The 17,019-nt window shown below is 46.9% G+C and overlaps 1 protein-coding gene across 8 annotated transcripts in view; it reads left to right on the top strand.

Annotated features, from left to right (window-relative positions):
• The first annotated feature begins 4,275 nt into the window (after positions 1–4,275).
• Positions 4,276–17,019, top strand: part of DCAF12 (DDB1 and CUL4 associated factor 12) — a 37,597-nt gene continuing 24,853 nt past the window's right edge. For 3 of the 8 annotated variants that reach the window (XR_012424628.1, XM_005581498.5, XM_045373377.3), the window contains exons 1-2: positions 4,276–5,352; positions 5,686–5,940. Coding sequence is in view for 5 of the 8 variants with exons in the window: in XM_005581498.5 (XP_005581555.1) it covers positions 5,212–5,352; positions 5,686–5,940 (396 nt within the window). In the remaining 3 variants the exon portion in view is untranslated. The remainder of the gene's footprint in view (positions 5,353–5,685; positions 5,941–17,019) is intronic. The other 5 variants (XR_012424629.1, XM_045373376.2, XM_074017286.1 and 2 more) reach the window with 3 other exon arrangements.

The following is a 17,019-nucleotide window of genomic DNA, read 5'->3' on the forward strand; positions in this document are numbered from 1 at the left end:
AATCAGCCAGGTGTGGTGGGGGGTGCCTGTAATCCCAGCTACTCAGGAGGCTCAGGCAGAAGAATCGCTTGAACCCGGGAAGCATAGGTTGCAGAGAGCTGAGATCGCGCCATTGCACCCAGCCTAGGTGATGAAGTGAGACTCTGTCTCACAAAAAAAAAAAAAAGAAATGTCCAGGCCAGGTGTGGTGGCTGATGCCTGTAACCCCAGCACTTTGGGAAGCTGAGGTGGGTGGATCACCTGAGGTCAGGAGTTTGAGACCAACCTGGCCAACATGGTGAAACCCCATCTCTACCAAAAATACAAAAATCAGCCAGGTGTGGTGGTGCAAGCCGGTAGTCCCAGCTACTTGGGAGGCTAAGGCAAGGGAATCATTTGAACCCGGAAGGCAGAGGTTGCAGTGAGCTGAGATCATGCTGCTGCACCCCAACCTGGGCAGGAAAGTGAGACTCTGTCTCACAAAGAAAAAAAAGAAATTTCCAGAACCTCAGAAGGCTCCCTGAGGTCCCCCGCCAGTTAGTAATCCTGCTTAAGGGTAATGACTGACTTCTCTTACCATGGATCAGTTGTACCTGTTTTCATACTTCATAAACATGAAATTAGGCATTTACTAATTACATTTAGGAATTACTGCTTTGGTTGGGCTCAGTGTCTCATACCTGTAATCCCAGTACTTTGGGAGGCCAAGGCGGGAGGATCGCTTAAGCCCAGGAGTTCAAAACCAGCCTGGGAAACAAGGCGAGACTCTGTCTCTACAAAAAAATAAATAAATAAACTGTGTGTGGTGGCACACGCATGCCATGCCACTGCACTCCAGCCTGGGCAAAAAAGCGAGAACTTGTCCCTCAAAAAATAAAAATAACAAAAGGAATTACTGCTTTGTGTTTGATTTTTTTTGGAGATGGGGTCTGGATCTCCCAGGCTGAAGTGCAGTGGTATGATATTGGCTTTCCACCTGCAACCTCCACCCTCTGGGCTCAAGTTATCCTCCCACCTTAGCCTCCCAACTCCGAAGTAGCTGGGACTACAGGCGCATGCCACCCAACCCAGCTAATTTTTGTATGTTTCTATAGAGACAGGATTTTCCTATGTTGCCCATGCTGGTCTCAAACTCCTGAGTTCAAGCAATTTACCTGCCTCAGCTTCCCAAAGTGCTGGGATTACAGGGGTGAGCCCCATGCCCAGCAGCGTGGTGTTTGATTTCTTTTCCTTTCTTTTTTCTTTTTTTTTTTTTTTTTTTTTTTTTTTTTTTTGAGACGGAGTCTCGCTCTGTCGCCCAGGCTGGAGTACAGTGGCCTGATCTCAGCTCACTGCAAGCTCCGCCTCCCAGGTTCACGCCATTCTCCTGCCTCAGCCTCCCGAGTAGCTGGGACTACAGGCGCCCGCCACCTCGCCCGGCTAGTTTTTTTGTATTTTTTAGTAGAGACGGGGTTTCACTGTGCTAGCCAGGATGGTCTCGATCTCCTGACGTCGTGATCCGCCCGTCTCGGCCTCCCAAAGTGCTGGGATTACAGGCGTGAGCCACCGCGCCCAGCCTCTTTTTTCTTTTTTTTTTTTTTTTGAGACGGGATCTCGTTCTGTTGCCCAGGCTGGAGTGCAGTGGCTCGATCTTGGCTTACTGAAGCCTCAGTCTCCTGGGTTCAAGCCATTCTCCTGGCTCAGCTTCCCGAGTAGCTGGGACTACAGGCGCCTGCCACCATGCCCAGCTAAATTTTTGTATTTTTAGTAGAGGCGGGGTTTCACCATGTTAGCCAGGATGGTTGCCCACTAATTTTTGTATGTTTAGTAGAGATGGGGTTTTGCCATGTTGGCCAGGCTGGTCTCAGAATCCTGACCTCAGGTGATCCGCCCACCTCAGCCTCCCAAAGTGCTAGGATTACAGGCATGAGCCACTGTGCCTGGCCAAGAGCTCACCATTTCTATGCAAACAACACAGAATGAAAGTCCATTTTGGAAATTTAATTCACAATTGCTTTCAAAAACTGCAGGCCGGGTGCGCTGGCTCACGCCTGTAATCCCAGCACTTTGGGAGACCAAGTCGGGCCAATCACCTGAGGTCAGGAGTTTGAGACCAGCCTGGCCAACATAGTGAAACCCCGTCCCTACTAAAAATACAAAAATTAACCAGGCCTGGTGGCGCATGCCTGTAGTCCCACCTACTTGGGAAGCCGAGGCGGGAGGATCGCTTGAACCCAGGAGGCGAAGGTTGCAGTGAGCTGAAATCGTGCCACTGGACTCCAGCCAGGACGACAGAGCAAGACCCTGTCTAAAAAGTAAAATAATAAAATAATAATGATAATAAAGTAGTAGAGTGACTGGGGGAAAAAGTACTCAGGGCACGTAACTTTACTCCAAGAATGGCATTCTTAGTGAGCCTCACTGCTGAAACTGCCTGCTGTAATCTGAAAGCAGTTTTATCTAATACCTGTTAAAACAGCCTACTGTGACTCTCAGAAATAGTTTTACTTATTGCCTTCACTTACCAATCAAAACATGCCAGCTCCATCTCAAAAAAAAAAAAAAAAAGTTAGCTGGGCAAGGGTGGCGGGCGCCTGTAATGTGAGCTACTCAGGATGCTGAGGTAGGAGAATCACTTGAACTCAGGAGGCAGAGGTTGCAGTGAGCCGAGATCATACCAATGCACTCCAGCCTAGGCTACAGAGCAAGAATCCATCTCAAAAAAAAAAAAAAAAAAAAAAAGGTGAGCTCTGCTATAAGGTGCATTTGGGGATGGTTCCTGGGATGTGAAGATGAGGTAAAGGAACTTTGAGTAAGAGCCTGCAGCAGTTCCCAGTGTGCCCCTCTTGGCACTAACAGAGGAAACTGGGATCCAAGCCCAGCCCAGCCCAATCTGAGCCGAGAGATTCTCAAAGGATTCCAGACTCTTGCCCAAGGGCTCCTGGGTCATTCAGAGCATTGCGGGGCAAGACAGAACTAGAACAGACTCAAAAAAGAAAGCTGACCCACTCCTGACCCACTCACTATGTGCATATCTCTAAAGGGACAGGTCTGACCAAATAAGATGGAGCTGCCTTTCCCAAGACATTAGGGGTTAGTGGCAGTGCCGACTTGGGATGACAGGAGACCCTGCTTCAATCTGGTCTTTGGTTCAGCTTGGAAAACAAATCCAAATCTCCTTGTTGACAGAACTTCAGATGGTCCAACAGAGCTCCTTGGAGGTATGAGGCCTGAGGCCTGAAGCCTGAAGGGACCAGCAGGTAATTGGGCACCACAGCCTGAGGGCAATCGGCCCCAAGCAAGAGCATCCTACTTCCTCGGAGGGTTTGTTTGCTTGAGGAAAATGAAGGCTGGCAGTCATATTCCTTCAGGATCTTCCAAAAATGTTGGCAAGGGTGATCCTGATGAAGCCCCCTTGTTTGGTGGCCAACGCCAGCTCTAACTGGACTGGCAAGCCAAAAATGACCACTCTTTCCTGTGGTTCAGAATTCCTAACCTGCCCTAATGGAGACGCAACCTGAATCCAAGAGTAAGGCAGGCAGCGACAGATAAGTTACAGCGTGATGCCTACTTCATAAAGCACAAAAGACCATGTGATTTAGATGGCGGGTCATGGAAATCTAAAGGGGATGGTGAAGTCGCACCGTAAGGGGAAGGTGATGAGGGGCTGAAGCAGTTCGGACAGGAGAAAGGATCAGGAGGAGACAGAGCGGAGAATGGAGCCTGAGGGCTACCCAGGGGTGGGAAGAGGGTAGCCGGAGACCCGTGGGTCGGCCTGGGTTGGTTGTGCTGGGCAGGTTCTCAGCGGTGGGAAAGTCTGGCCACACTGCCTTGGCTTCCTGACTGGACTTCACTTTGACGGGTGGGGGCGGCTTCTGTCCCAACCCTCACCCCCCTGTCCAGCCCTTGGAGCCAGAGCACGGTTTGTGGCAGATTCAGGGAAACGTTTCGTGCCAGATGGGAGGTAACCGGTAGCGGCTACCGGCTAAAGGCCTGCACTAGGGGGGGATTCCTTCCCCCAGCAGCGCTGGTGGTCCTCATTTCCGGGTGCCTGCGGATAGACGGGCTGGGGTCGGAGGTCGGCGGCCAGAAGCCCGATTCCCTCGGCCCCAGCTCGTCCACGTCCATTCCAGCGGCTGCCAAACGACCTTCGAAAATGGTCCGGCGGCGGCCGGGAAACAGCAGCTAAGTCTCTTCCAATCCCTAAATCCCGCCCCTCTCCTTCCGGCGGCGTTTCCGTGGCGACGCTGTCCAAAGTGCGGCTGCGCAAGGGTGACGGCGCGCGGGCAAGGGGGAGGGGGTGTTTTGGTTCTAATCGCTCGCCGTCCTTCCAGGCTCTGCCGTCGGAAAGCTTCTAGTTCTCGCTTCACCTTCCCTCTCCTGGCCCCAGTCCTTCCTCTCTCTTTCCCTTCTTTCCGCCTTTTTTCTGCTGCCGCTCCGGGTCCGGGCCATTTTCCGGGCCGGGCGCACTAAGGTGCGCGGCCCCGGGGCCCAGTATATGACCCGCCGTCCTGCTATCCCTCTCTTCCCCCGCCCCATGTGGCTGCGGGGCCGCGGCTGCGCTGCCCACTATGGCCCGGAAAGCAGTTAGCAGGAAGCGGAAAGCGCCCGCCTCGCCGGGAGCTGGGAGCGACGCTCAGGGCCAGCAGGTGAGGGTTGAGAGGCCGGCACCTAGGTGGTGAGGCCGAGGCACCAAGAGGGGTTTAGGGTCCGCAGATCCTGCGACAGGAATTGGGGTCCAAGGTCTGCAGTCAGAGGCAAAACAGGAATGGGGCCAGGGCTTGTGGAGTCAGGGCTGGACCCTCGTTAACTGGAGGGCAGATAGGCCAGGGCGGTGAGGAGCCAAAGGGGAACTCAGCAATGGGACATAATCCGCGGGAGGCCTGCAGCCGTGGATAGGGCTTGAAAAGAAACCAGAATCCTGGCTTTGGAGGAAGGGGAAACCGAAGTTAAGGGAATCGGAAACCAACTTTGGTAGAGTGAACACTACCTTCAATGGACCCTAGGAAGCTGGGATGATTGCGTCCCTCCTCGAAGAAAGAAGGAGTCTCCCTATATGTATACCCAACCCTGAACTGGGCTTTTTGGCGTTTGGACCCCAAAAGAAACAACAGTTCCCAGGTATCATCTCTATACCGCCCCCTTTGGAAAGGAAGGTCTTCTTGGACATAGATATGGCCTCTGATTTCCCGGGGGCCTACTACCCCGTTGGTGGTTGATTTTTCGAATTCTTCAACTGCCTGGAGCGCGGGCATGATGACAGAGGAACGGTCATTGATGATGCATCCCTGGAAGACCTGGCGCTCAGGTCTGTCTCCTTGGACTGTATCTTACCTGCTCCAGTGGGAGTGCAGACTGAGAGGGAGAAGGGGGCTGGGCAGAGATGCAGCCCAGGTTGGTATGGGAATCACTCGACCTCTCATTTCCTTCAATCTTTCACTCCTGAAAGGCCTAGTAAACCTTTTAGCCTGTTCTATTCTTCATTGATTCCCTTGACTTTTAGCCCTTGTAATTCACATAGGTAAGTTTGACTCTGAGCAACTTTTTTTAATGTTGGAAGAGTTAAACGACTTTCTGGATTGAGATTCTTGTTCTCTTGTGTTTGTATTTCTGTTGTTTGTAAATTCTGCAGTGTGAGTTATGAGTTGTTGGTGACTTCTGTAATACAGCAGGATCCGTTCGTTAGAAGAGCAGCCAAAGCCCTGATTTCTAATGTTGTTTCCACAGTTTGGCTGGGATCACACGCTTCACAAAAGGAAAAGACTTCCTCCTGTGAAGAGATCCTTAGTATACTACTTGAAGAACCGGGAAGTCAGGCTACAGAATGAAACCAGCTACTCTCGAGTGTTGCATGGTTATGCAGCACAGCAACTTCCCAGTCTCCTGAAGGAGAGAGAGTTTCACCTTGGGACCCTTAATAAAGTGTTTGCATCTCAGTGGTTGAATCATAGGCAAGTGGTGTGTGGCACAAAATGCAACACGGTAAGTGTCTGGGGGGCTGTGACCTCTCCCCTAGGTCCTGGATATATCGTGCCACTTGCTGTAGAACCTCTCGCTGCTAGTTTTCCCATCTGTTTCTTTTAGAAGGGACCAGCCTTACTCTCTTTTCCATTCTTTCCCGTTGATGACTTCTTCCTCTCTTTTTGTGCTCCTTTTTTCACTCATACATTTCTTTTCTGATAAGTCTTCAAAGGAGTGTATTTCTTTAGGCCCTCTCTGGATGTGCTGCTTCTAGAGGGTTGTTTGTTTGTTTGTTTTTGCCTCATCTTTTTATGCTGGTTTTTAAACCATAGGCCTCAAAGGAAAGACTTAAGAAATAATGATGCTCAGAGCATCATTCATGATACATAATAGTGAAAACAGCCTAAGAACATATGTCGAAGTATTTAAAATAGCACACTTGGCTGTTTTTTAGTGAATAGAATCTAAAAATGTATAATAAACTGAGATATGAGAAATACATGAACTGTTTTCTATAAGGAAGGCAGGGAATGTGTGTCTGGTAGTATATTTCAGGGTATAAGCATTTGCTCTTTGGAAAGTAGCCTTTTTAAGAGTGACTAGAAAGACAGTTATAAATGAAGTGAAAAATTTCTCAGTAAGCTTTGTAACCAACCCAATTATAGGCCACGATAAAATAAGTCAAAGAGCAGAAATGTTTGGAACAGAGTCCACGAATAGCATGTCAGATAAATGGCATGTCAGAATGGCAAATAAAAAGAGGCAATGCCTAGGGCCTAGGGGTGGGAAATGATTACGCCCAGCCCTCCCTCCATTTTCACCTCACCCTGTATGAATAGACAAGTAATGTCATAATGTGTGAGTAAATTGACCCTGGACTGAAACACATTTTGGATCATGAAAAGAGAGAAGCTTGCTCTAGATTAAGAAAATCTTGGCCGGGCGCGGTGGCTCAAGCCTGTAATCCCAGCACTTTGGGAGGCCGAGACGGGCGGATCACGAGGTCAGGAGATCAAGACCATCCTGGCTAACACAGTGAAACCCCGTCTCTACTAAAAAATACAAAAATCTAGCCGGGCGAGGTAGCGGGCGCCTGTAGTCCCAGCTACTCGGGAGGCTGAAGCAGGAGAATGGCGTGAACCCGGGAGGCGGAGCTTGCAGTGAGCTGAGATCCGGACACTGCACTCCAGCCTGGGCCACAGAGCGAGACTCCGCCAAAAAAAAAAAAAAAAAAAAAAAGAAAATCTTAAGTACTAGGAGAAGTGTCTGTTTATAAAGGACGTAGGCAAAAATTTAAACAGTTTTAAGGAAGGAAATAATACCATGGTGGTTGGTCTGTTTATAAAGGACATGACAAAAATTTAAACAGTTCTGAGGAAGGAAATAATACCATGGTGGCTGGGGCCAACCTTTCGTTTCCTCTTCTGTTGAGAGTCGCTTGTCTTACACAGAAGCCTTTCAAAACTAAGTGGTGGCAACAAGCCTCCACAGAACTTCCTTTTCTTGGTCTCTCCAGCTGCCCACTCATGGTTGAGAACTGTCATCCTTGTCACTTGGGGTAGAAAAAGAGTCTTCTGCTTGGAAGAGTTCATTCCATTTACCGCACATGCATCATGGTGTTTAGCCTAGCAGATATTACTGAATTGTAAACTGAATTAATCACAGCCTCTTGCTTCTTGAATTTATTGACACTATTTTGAAGGCGAGCATAATAAGTAATAATTTAACCTACTCTTAATTCCTACCTCTTTCTGTCTTCCTGCGTCCTCATAACCTAGTGTTTGGGGCAAGGAGAGCTGTTTGCATTTTATAGTTAGTATTTGTTTGTTTTTGCTTAGCTTCCAGAACCAAAGCAGGGAACTAGGAATAGTGCTCTTCTCTGAACTTTGTGACATTGGGCAAATGATTCCCTTATTTGTGCTTTTGTTTTTGTATCTGCAAAATGGGAGTGATAATAATCTGGTGCTGCGAAAGTATCTGCATGCATCTGGAAAATACTCTTAAGTGAGCAATATCTTACTTATTTAGAAGTACTAGTAGCAGTAAAAATGATTCCATCAACTTTTCCTACAATTTGAAGAGAGGAAAATTATTTAAATAATTGTAACTTATTTAAATTTGGATAATGTGTGAAGATTTCAGAGGTGGGAGAGATTATGTTGTATTCTCAATAGTAAAGTTTTGATGTAGAATGTCCCTGTGCTGTGGGCTAACAATCAAACTAGGGGCAGTCATTCGATCCCCAAATTTCTTGGCCCCAGCTAGCACAGCAGTAACAGCAAGGATAGCCAACTGTTGTTTTTATCATTGTTAACAATACAGTCATACTTTTACAAAACTACTTAATTAGAGGTGGTATAACCTTAATTAGAACATGGGTCTGGCAGCTGGGGTGGGTTAGGTATATGTTCGTGGTTTAGACTTATGCAAACTCAGATAGGCTGCGGAGCCAGACAGAAAAGCTAAGTAAAGAAAAGTTTGCTAGGCACAAGACAGTAAGGAGTAGTAGGGGCTGCAAAGAACTACAGAAGACATTCTTGACATCAGCCAACTGTTGCCGTGTAGGAATTTGGGCCTAGTGTTAAAAAGATTTTCTTTGGTAGTGTGAGGTGGCTCACACTTGTAATCCCAGCACTTTGGAAGGCCAAGGCGGGCGGATCACCGGCGGTCAGGAGTTGAGACCAGCTTGGCCAACATGGTGAAACCCTGTCTCTATAAAAGTACAAATAAATTAGCTGGGCATGATGGTGGGTGCCTGTAATCCCAGCTACTTGGGAGGCTGAGGCAGGAGAATCGCTTGAACCCAGGAGGTGGAGGTTGCAGTGAGCTGAGATTGCGCCATTCCACTCCAGCCTGGGCAACAGAACGAGACTCCGTCTAAAAAAATTAAAAAATAAAAATAAATAAATAAAAAAGATACTAATGTCTTGAACCTATATAACTGGAAAGATGGCAGAGTGAATATTAAGGAACGGATTTGGGTTTTGTCCTTTTCATCAATTAGTTGAAGTTTGGCAGAGAGGAAGGATTGAAGTTAGTGATTTGGCAGTCATTTATGTAGAAGGAATTATTGAAATTGTTACATTACCATGGGAAAGAGGGTAGAGAGCAGGCATTCCTGGCTTGAGTTGTGTAAACTTTCCCTAAAATTGCAAAGTTTTGATTATATGTGTACTTTCTGGGCAAGATTTTGGGGGGGTGGTGTGGGAAGTAGTTCTTAGTTTTTGTCCTTAGATTTTCAAAGAGAGTACTATGAGCCAAAAATGGTTAAGAACCACTGATACTGACAGATAAGCTAAGGAGAGAACCTTGGAAAACATGTACATTTACAGGGCAAGAAGAACTGCTGCGGGGGAGCAGGGAACTCAGGAAAACCAGGAGAATACAGAAAATAAATCAAGAAAGGAGGACTTTATTTTTGTTTTTTGTTTTGTTTTGTTTTTTTGAGACGGAGTCTCGCTATGTCGCCAGGCTGTAGTGCAGTGGCACGATCTCAGCCCACTGTAACCTCTGCCTCCTGGGTTCAAGCGATTCTCCCGCCTCAGCCTCCCAAGTAGCTGGGATTACAGGTACATGCCACCACGCCCAGCTAATTTTTGTATTTTTAGTAAAGATGGGATTTCACCCTGTTGGCCAGGATGGTCTTGATCGTCTGACCTCGTGATCCACCTGTCTCGGTTTCCCAAAGTGCTGAAATTACAGGCATGAGCCACCGTGCCTGGCCGAAAGGAGGACTCTTGAAGGGGTTAGGGGTGGGGTGTGATTTGAGGAGAAGGATGGTGATCAGCAGAGTGATGATCTACACAGTTGGAGGTATTTAATTTTGGACGTGAACTCTTACTTCCCATTGTCAACACTCTCCAGCCAAAGACTATCAGGGACTGTTCTTGTTGCAGAGCAAGTCAGATGTTGTTGCTTGTTGTACCTGGGAGAACCTTCTCCATAGAGGAACAAGGGACCGCTCAGTAAGAGTGCCAGAAAGGTGTTACAACACTGGGACTTGTTGCACGTGATTTGGGGGAAGGCTTAAGGATATAGCCCTTTGCTCCAGATGGATACTGTCACAAAAGGGGCAAATTCTATGTTTGGGTATCTTAATCTTATCTAGAAGGAGATTAAAGCTGTAATTGATAAAGATGAAACTGTCATTTATATTAGCAAGGTTAAGGGGATATTTGATCTTTTGTGGTTTAGGCAGTGTTCTTGGGTTTTTTGTTTGTTTGTTTGTTTTTTGAGATGGAGTCTCGCTCTATCGCTCAGGCTGGAATGCAGTGGCACAATCTTGGCTCACTGCAGCCTCCGTCTCCCAGGTTCAAGTGATTCTCTCACCTCTGCCTCCCGAGTGGCTGGGACTACAGGCACATGCCACCACGCACAGCTAATTTTCATAGTTTTAGTAAAGACAGGGTTTTACCATGTTGGCCAGGCTGGTCTCGAACTCCTGACCTCAGGTGATCCGCCCACCTCAGCCTCCCAAAGTGCTGGGATTACAGACGTGAGCCACCTTGCCTGGCCAGTGTTCTTGTTTTGGTCTGTGTTCAGGTATGATTACAGAGTGGTCTTGTTTTTGTCTTTATCACAGTTACAGAGTGGCCTTGACTGATGTTGATGTTCTCTGAAATTATTTATTTACACTAGGATACCAAGGCCTACCTGAGAGTATCAGGCTAACCCGTTATGTCAGGGTTGCTTTGTTCTCTCTTTTTTCTTTTTCTTTGTTTTGAAATCGAGTCTTACTGTGTTGCCTAGGCTGGAGTGCAGTGGCGTGATCTTGGCTCACTGTAACCTCTGCCTCCAGGTTCAAGCGATTCTTGTGCCTCAGCCTCCCAAGTAGCTGGGACCACAGGCAGATGCCACCATGCCTGGCTAATTTTTGTATTTTTAGTGGAGACGGGGTTTCACCATGCTGGCCAGGCTGGTCTCAAACGCCTGACCTCATGTAATATGCCCACCTCAGCCTCCCAAAGTGCTGGGATTACAAACGTGAGCCACCACGCCCGGCCACTTTGTTCTTTTTCAAGACAGGGTTTTGCACCCAAGGTGGAGTACAGTGGTGCAGTCATGGCTCACTGCAGCTTCAAATTCCTGGGCTCAAGGGATCCTCCTGCCCCAGAATCCTGAGTAGCTGGGACTATACCACATGCCATCAACCTGGCCCTTTTTTTTTTTTTTTTTTTCTGAGACTGAGTTTTGTTCTTGTTGCCCAGGCTGGAGTGCAGTGGCTCGGTCTCAGCTCACTGCAACCTCTGCCTCCCAGGTTCAGGTGATTCTTCTGCTTCAGCCTCCCAAGTAGCTGGGATTATAGGCGCCCACCACCACGCCTGGCTAATTTTTTTGTGTTTTTTAGTAGAGACGGGGTTTCACCATGTTGGCCAGTATTGGCTGGGCATAGTGGCTCATGACTGTAATCCAGCACTTTGGGAAGCCGACACAGGAAGATCACTTGAGCCCAGAGGTTCAAGACCAGCCTGGGCAATGTAGTGAGACCCCATCTCTACAAAAAAATTTAAGAATTAGCTGGGCATGGTGGCTTGTGCCTTTGGTCCTAGCTACTCAAGAGGCTCAAGTGGGAGGATGGCTTGAGTCTGGGAAGTCGAGGCTACAGTTAAATGGGATTACATCACTGCACTCTAGCCTAGGTGACAGGACATGACCCTGTCTCAAAAAAAGAAAAAAACACGAAAGTACATAGTATCTGTTGAAAGAAGAGCCTAAAAATGTTATACCCTTTCACCTAAAATGTTCATACCTGAGAATTTATCCAAAGGAAAAGTCGTTTTTAACAAGATAATAATTGGAAGCTACTTAATCTAAATACTAGCAATTGAATACTTAAGTAAATTGTGATAAATCAAATCTGGATGGTATTATGCAGACATTAACATAATTATGGAGACTGTAATGTGCAAAGCATTCAATATGTTTAATGAAATGAGATACAAAATCCTGTCTCTGCTGATAATAGCTGTGCACAATTATAATATGTATGTGGTTGAAGGCTAAACAGGAACCTGACAAATGAAAAACAGATTTTAAAAGAGAGAAGGTTCTGAGTGATCTTTCTTGCATTTTAAATTTCTGTATTGTTGATAAAGTGTTGTTTGTACAATAAACACTCATCTTTTAAAATCGTTGTTTCAGCTAGATGAACCTGCATTTTCTTATCCTAAAAAATGATGGTGAGAAGGACTGAAGTAGGCACTCAAAAATACAGTAGTAGAATATGCAACAAAAGGAGTTGCTTCTCTTAGTCACACAGTGAGTTTTTTGGAGCTCAAAATAGCCCCTGGAGAGGGCTTTTGATTCTCGATGGGCAAATACACAACCATATGGTCTTGGTCCTGAAGTCTTTTTTTTTTTTTTTTTTTTTTGAGACAGAGTCTCGCTCTGCCGCCCAGGCTGGAGTGCAGTGGCCGGATCTCAGCTCACTGCAAGCTCCGCCTCCCGGGTTCATGCCATTCTCCTGCCTCAGCCTCCCGAGTAGCTGGGACTACAGGCGCCCGCCACCGCGCCCGGCTAGTTTTTTGTATTTTTTAGTAGAGACGGGGTTTCACCGTGTTAGCCAGGATGGTCTCGATCTCCTGACCTCGTGATCCGCCCGTCTCGGCCTCCCAAAGTGCTGGGATTACAGGCTTGAGCCACCGCGCCCGGCCGGTCCTCAAGTCTTAATGCTGTTACACTTAGGAAGTATGTGTGAGATAAGAGCGATATTATTATTATTATTTTCTTTTCTGAGACAGGGTCTTACTCTGTTGCCCAGGCTGCAGTGCAGTGGCACAGTCTTGGCTCACTGCAACCTCCGCCTCCCAGGTTCAAGTGATTCTCGTGCCTCAGCCCCCTCAAGTAGCTGGGATTACAGGCATGCACCACCATGCCCAGCTAATTTTTGTATTTTTAGTGGAGACAGGGTCTTGCCATGTTGGCCGGCCTGGTCTCGAACTCCTGACCCCCACCTCTGCCTCCCAAAGTGCTGGGATTATATGTGTGACCCACCATGCCCGGCCATATTATCATTATTTAACACTATTGTTGAGAGTTTGTAATATCTTCATATACCAGATATGTAATTATAATCTCTGCTCTCCAGTAGTTTGCAAGTTAGGGATAAAGCTCCCTGTTAATTCTGAGTAGAAGGCCTTATACCTGGAAATGTCACCAGGGAACAAAAACCTGAAAGTTTCCTGTGTAGAGATTTTCTCCTGAATAACTTACACGTTAACTATTAGCATCCTTGAGTATATAGAAATCAATTTCAGGCCGGGCGCAGTGGCTCACTCCTGTAATCCTAGCACTTTGGGAGGCTGAGGCAGGTGGATCACTTGAGGCCAGGAGTTCGAGACCACCCACATGGTGATACCCCATCTCTACTAAAAATACAAAAATTAGCCAGGCATGATGCCGCATGCCTGTGGTCCCAGCTACTCGGGAGGCTGAGGCAGGACAGTCGCTTGAACCCGGGAGGCGGAGGTTGCAGTGAACTGAGATTGAGCCACTGCACTCCAGCCTGGGCGACAGAGTGAGACTCCATCTTGGAAAGAAAACGAAAAAAAAGAAATCAATTTCCATCTTCCATAGGAAGAAATAAAGATTCTTATGAAATCAGACTATTGGACCAATCCTTTTATTTCCCTTTTTATTTTTCAGATTGGAAATAGGTGATGGGATTTGTAAGCATATAAAAGCAATACAAAATAGGGTTCTGATTTAACAGCCTAAGAATAATTTCTTTTTTGTTTGTTTGTTTTTTTGAGACAGAGTTTCGCTCTTGTTGCCCAGGCTGGAGTGTGATGGAGCGATCTTGGCTCACCGCAACCTCCACCTCCGGGTTCAAGCGATTCTCCTGCCTCAGCCTCCCGAGTAGCTGGAATTACAGGCATGCACCACCACGCCCAGCTAATTTTGTATTTTTAGTGGAGATGGGGTTTCTCCATGTCGGTGAGGCTGGTCTTGAACTCCCAACCTCAGGTGATCTGCCCGCCTCGGCCTCCCAAAGTGCTGGGATTACAGACATGAGCCACTGCGCCCAGCAAGAATTTATTTTTAACAAATTTTTGTTTAGATAGATGCTTAAGGTAGCTAAACCACCGTTGTATGTTGTCAGAGTTTATGTGGTGACTTTGGTGGGTACTAGGTAAAATCAAGGTGTCTTGCCAAAACTGGCTTTTAGGACTCAGTTCATTTTTAACAGAGACCTCCAAAATCAAGGATTAGAGGCCAGGCGCGGTGGCTCACACCTGTAATCCCAGCACTTTGACCAGCCGAGGCAGGCGGATCACGAGGTCAGGAGACCATCCTGGCTAACACGGTGAAACCCCGTCTCTACTAAAAATACAAAAAATTAGCCGGGCGTGGTGGCGTGCCCCTGTAGTCCCAGGTATTCGGGAGGCTGAGGCAGGAAAATCGCTTGAACCCAGGAGGCAGAGGTTACAGTGAGTTGAGATGGTGCCACTGTACTCCAGCCTGGGCAACAGAACGAGACTCCATTAAAAAAAAAAAAAAATCAAGGATTAGAAATCAATTTACTGCCAGATGTAAAGCTTATAAAAATTATGTCACTTAAATCCAAAATAATTGTAAATCCTAATGTGGCCCTCCTTCCACGAAGTCATGATTCTGTAGCGAAACATCAGAATTCAAGACCTGTTATGAAGTACCATTACTTATCTTAGCTAGCTAGTGGTGTAGCCCATCTTGTGTAGGAACAGTTTAGATTCACAGCTCAGAGTGTCTAAGATCTTGGCATAGCACAGACACGTGGATTGATTGATGATTGATTTTTGAGACGGAGTCTTGCTCTATTGCCCAGGCTGGAGTGTAGGGGCACGATCTCGGCTCACTGCAACCTCCGCCTCCTGGGTTCAAGCGATTCTTCTGCCTCATCCTCCCTAGTAGCTGGGATTACAGGCACCCGCCACTGCGCCCGGCTGATTTTTGTATTTTTAGTAGAGATGGGGTTTCACCATGTTGGCCAGGGTGGTCTCAAACTTCTGACCTCAGGTGATCTACCCGCCTCAGCCTCTCAAAGTGCTGGGATTACAGGCGTGAGCCACCGTGCCTAGTTGGATTTATTTATTTATTTATTTATTTATTATTACTACTACTATTTGAGACAGAGTCTTACCCTGTTGCCCAGGCTGAAGTGTAGTGGTGCCATCTTGGCTCACTACAACCTCTGCCACCTGAGTTCAGGCGATTCTCCTGCTTCAGCCTCCCAAGTACCTGGGACTACAGGCGCACGCCACCATGCCTGGCTAATTTTTGTATTTTTATTGGAGACAGGGTTTCATTCACCGTGTTGGCCAGGCTGGTCTTGAACTCCTGACCTCAAGTGATCTGCCTGCCTTGGCCATCCAAAGTGCTGGGATTACAGGTGTGAGCCACTGTGCCCAGCCAGATTTATTTATTTATTTATTTATTTATTTTTGAGATGGACTCTCACTCTGTCGCCCAGGCTAGAGTTCAGTGGCGTGATCTCTGCAGCCTCCCCCTCCTGGGTTCAAGCGATTCTCCTGCCTCAGCTTCCCAAGTAACTGGAATTGAAGGCACCTGTCACCACACCTGGCTAATTTTTATATTTTTAGTAGAGACAGGGTTTGCCATGTTTGCCAGACTGGTCTTGAACTCCTGACCTCAGGTGATCTGCTCACCTCCCAAAGTGCTAGGATTACAGGCATGAGCCACCGCACCCAACCCTGGATTTATTTATTTAATTTTTTTCCTCCTTATGCCCCAGTACTAAGAGGCGGCCCTGGATTTCAATAAAAGAATGTTCATTGCCATGTTTTGTATTACTAAAATTTGGACATGGTATAAGTGTTCAATAGTAGGGAGTTCATTCAATTAATGTTAGTATATTCATGCAGTGAACTACCTTATCGCTGTTAAAGGTATGTAGTGGCAAGGTGTGATGGCTCATGTCTGTAATCCCAGCACTTTGGGAGGCTAAGGCAGGAGGATTGCCTAACCCTAGGAGGATTTTATTACAGCCTGGGCAACATAGTGGGACCCTGTCTCTATAATTAAAAAAGATGTACAGTAGTTCAAACTGTTCACCCATCACTATTTCCTCAGTGTAAGTTCCTAAAATTGGTATTACAAGCCATATGTATATATATGTATGTATGTATATATATATAGTTTTTTGTTTTTGGTTTTTTTTTTAAAGGCAAAGTCTTGCTCTGTCGCCAGGCTGGAGTGCGGTGGCGCTATCTTGGCTCACTGCAACCTCTGCCTCCCGGGTTCAAGCGATTCTCCTGCCTCAGCCTCCCAAGTAGCTGGGACTACAGGTGCACACCACCATGCCCAGCAAATTTTTTTTTTTTTTTTTTTTTTTTGTGAGATGGACTCTAACTCTGTCTCCCAGGCTGGAGTGCAGTGGTATGATCTCGGCTCCCTGCAACCTCCGCCTCCTGAGTTTAAGCAATTCTTCTGTCTCAGCCTCCCGAGTAGCTGGGATTACATGCGTCCGCCAACACGTCCAGCTAATTTTTTTTTGTATTTTTAATAGAGATGGGGTTTCAGTATGTTCGCCAGGCTAGTCTTGAACTCCGAACCTCAAGTGATCCGCCTGCCTCAGCCTCCCTAAGTGCTGGGATTACAGGCATGAGCCACTGTGCCTGGCCCATGCTTCATGTCTTAAGTTTTCTCCGAGGACTGGCTTTGGTAAAAAGTGGCCACCCAGGAAGTTTGGTCTAGTACCACCAGCCAGTTATACATTCCCTAAAGAATCTGAATGGCCTAGTCCAGTCTAGCCTTTGGACTGATTCTCCTGAAACTCCCTCTAGACTGTGCTGTGATCAAGGGGTCTAGGCTTATATCAAATAAACAGCTACAGAGCCTCACCCTCACAGCGATATGGGGGCCTACTACATTAGTTGGGCAGGCCTTCTGAAAGGTGACTGTTGTAAATGCTTAAGTAGTAGCTGGGGCAAGATTGTAGAGTCAAATAAGATAAATTCTCTGCACTTAGAATTGGGAGAGAGTTAATAGCTTTATGAGGAAGACAAATAAGTAGTATTTTAAATCAGTGTGATATGGTCTAAGTGTTGTGGGTAGAGGGATATCTTGGGACCCTACAAGAGAGACACTTAATCAGCCTGG

Source organism: Macaca fascicularis, chromosome 15, assembly GCF_037993035.2.
Source record: "Macaca fascicularis isolate 582-1 chromosome 15, T2T-MFA8v1.1".
In the NCBI taxonomy this organism is placed as follows: Eukaryota; Metazoa; Chordata; class Mammalia; order Primates; family Cercopithecidae; genus Macaca; species Macaca fascicularis.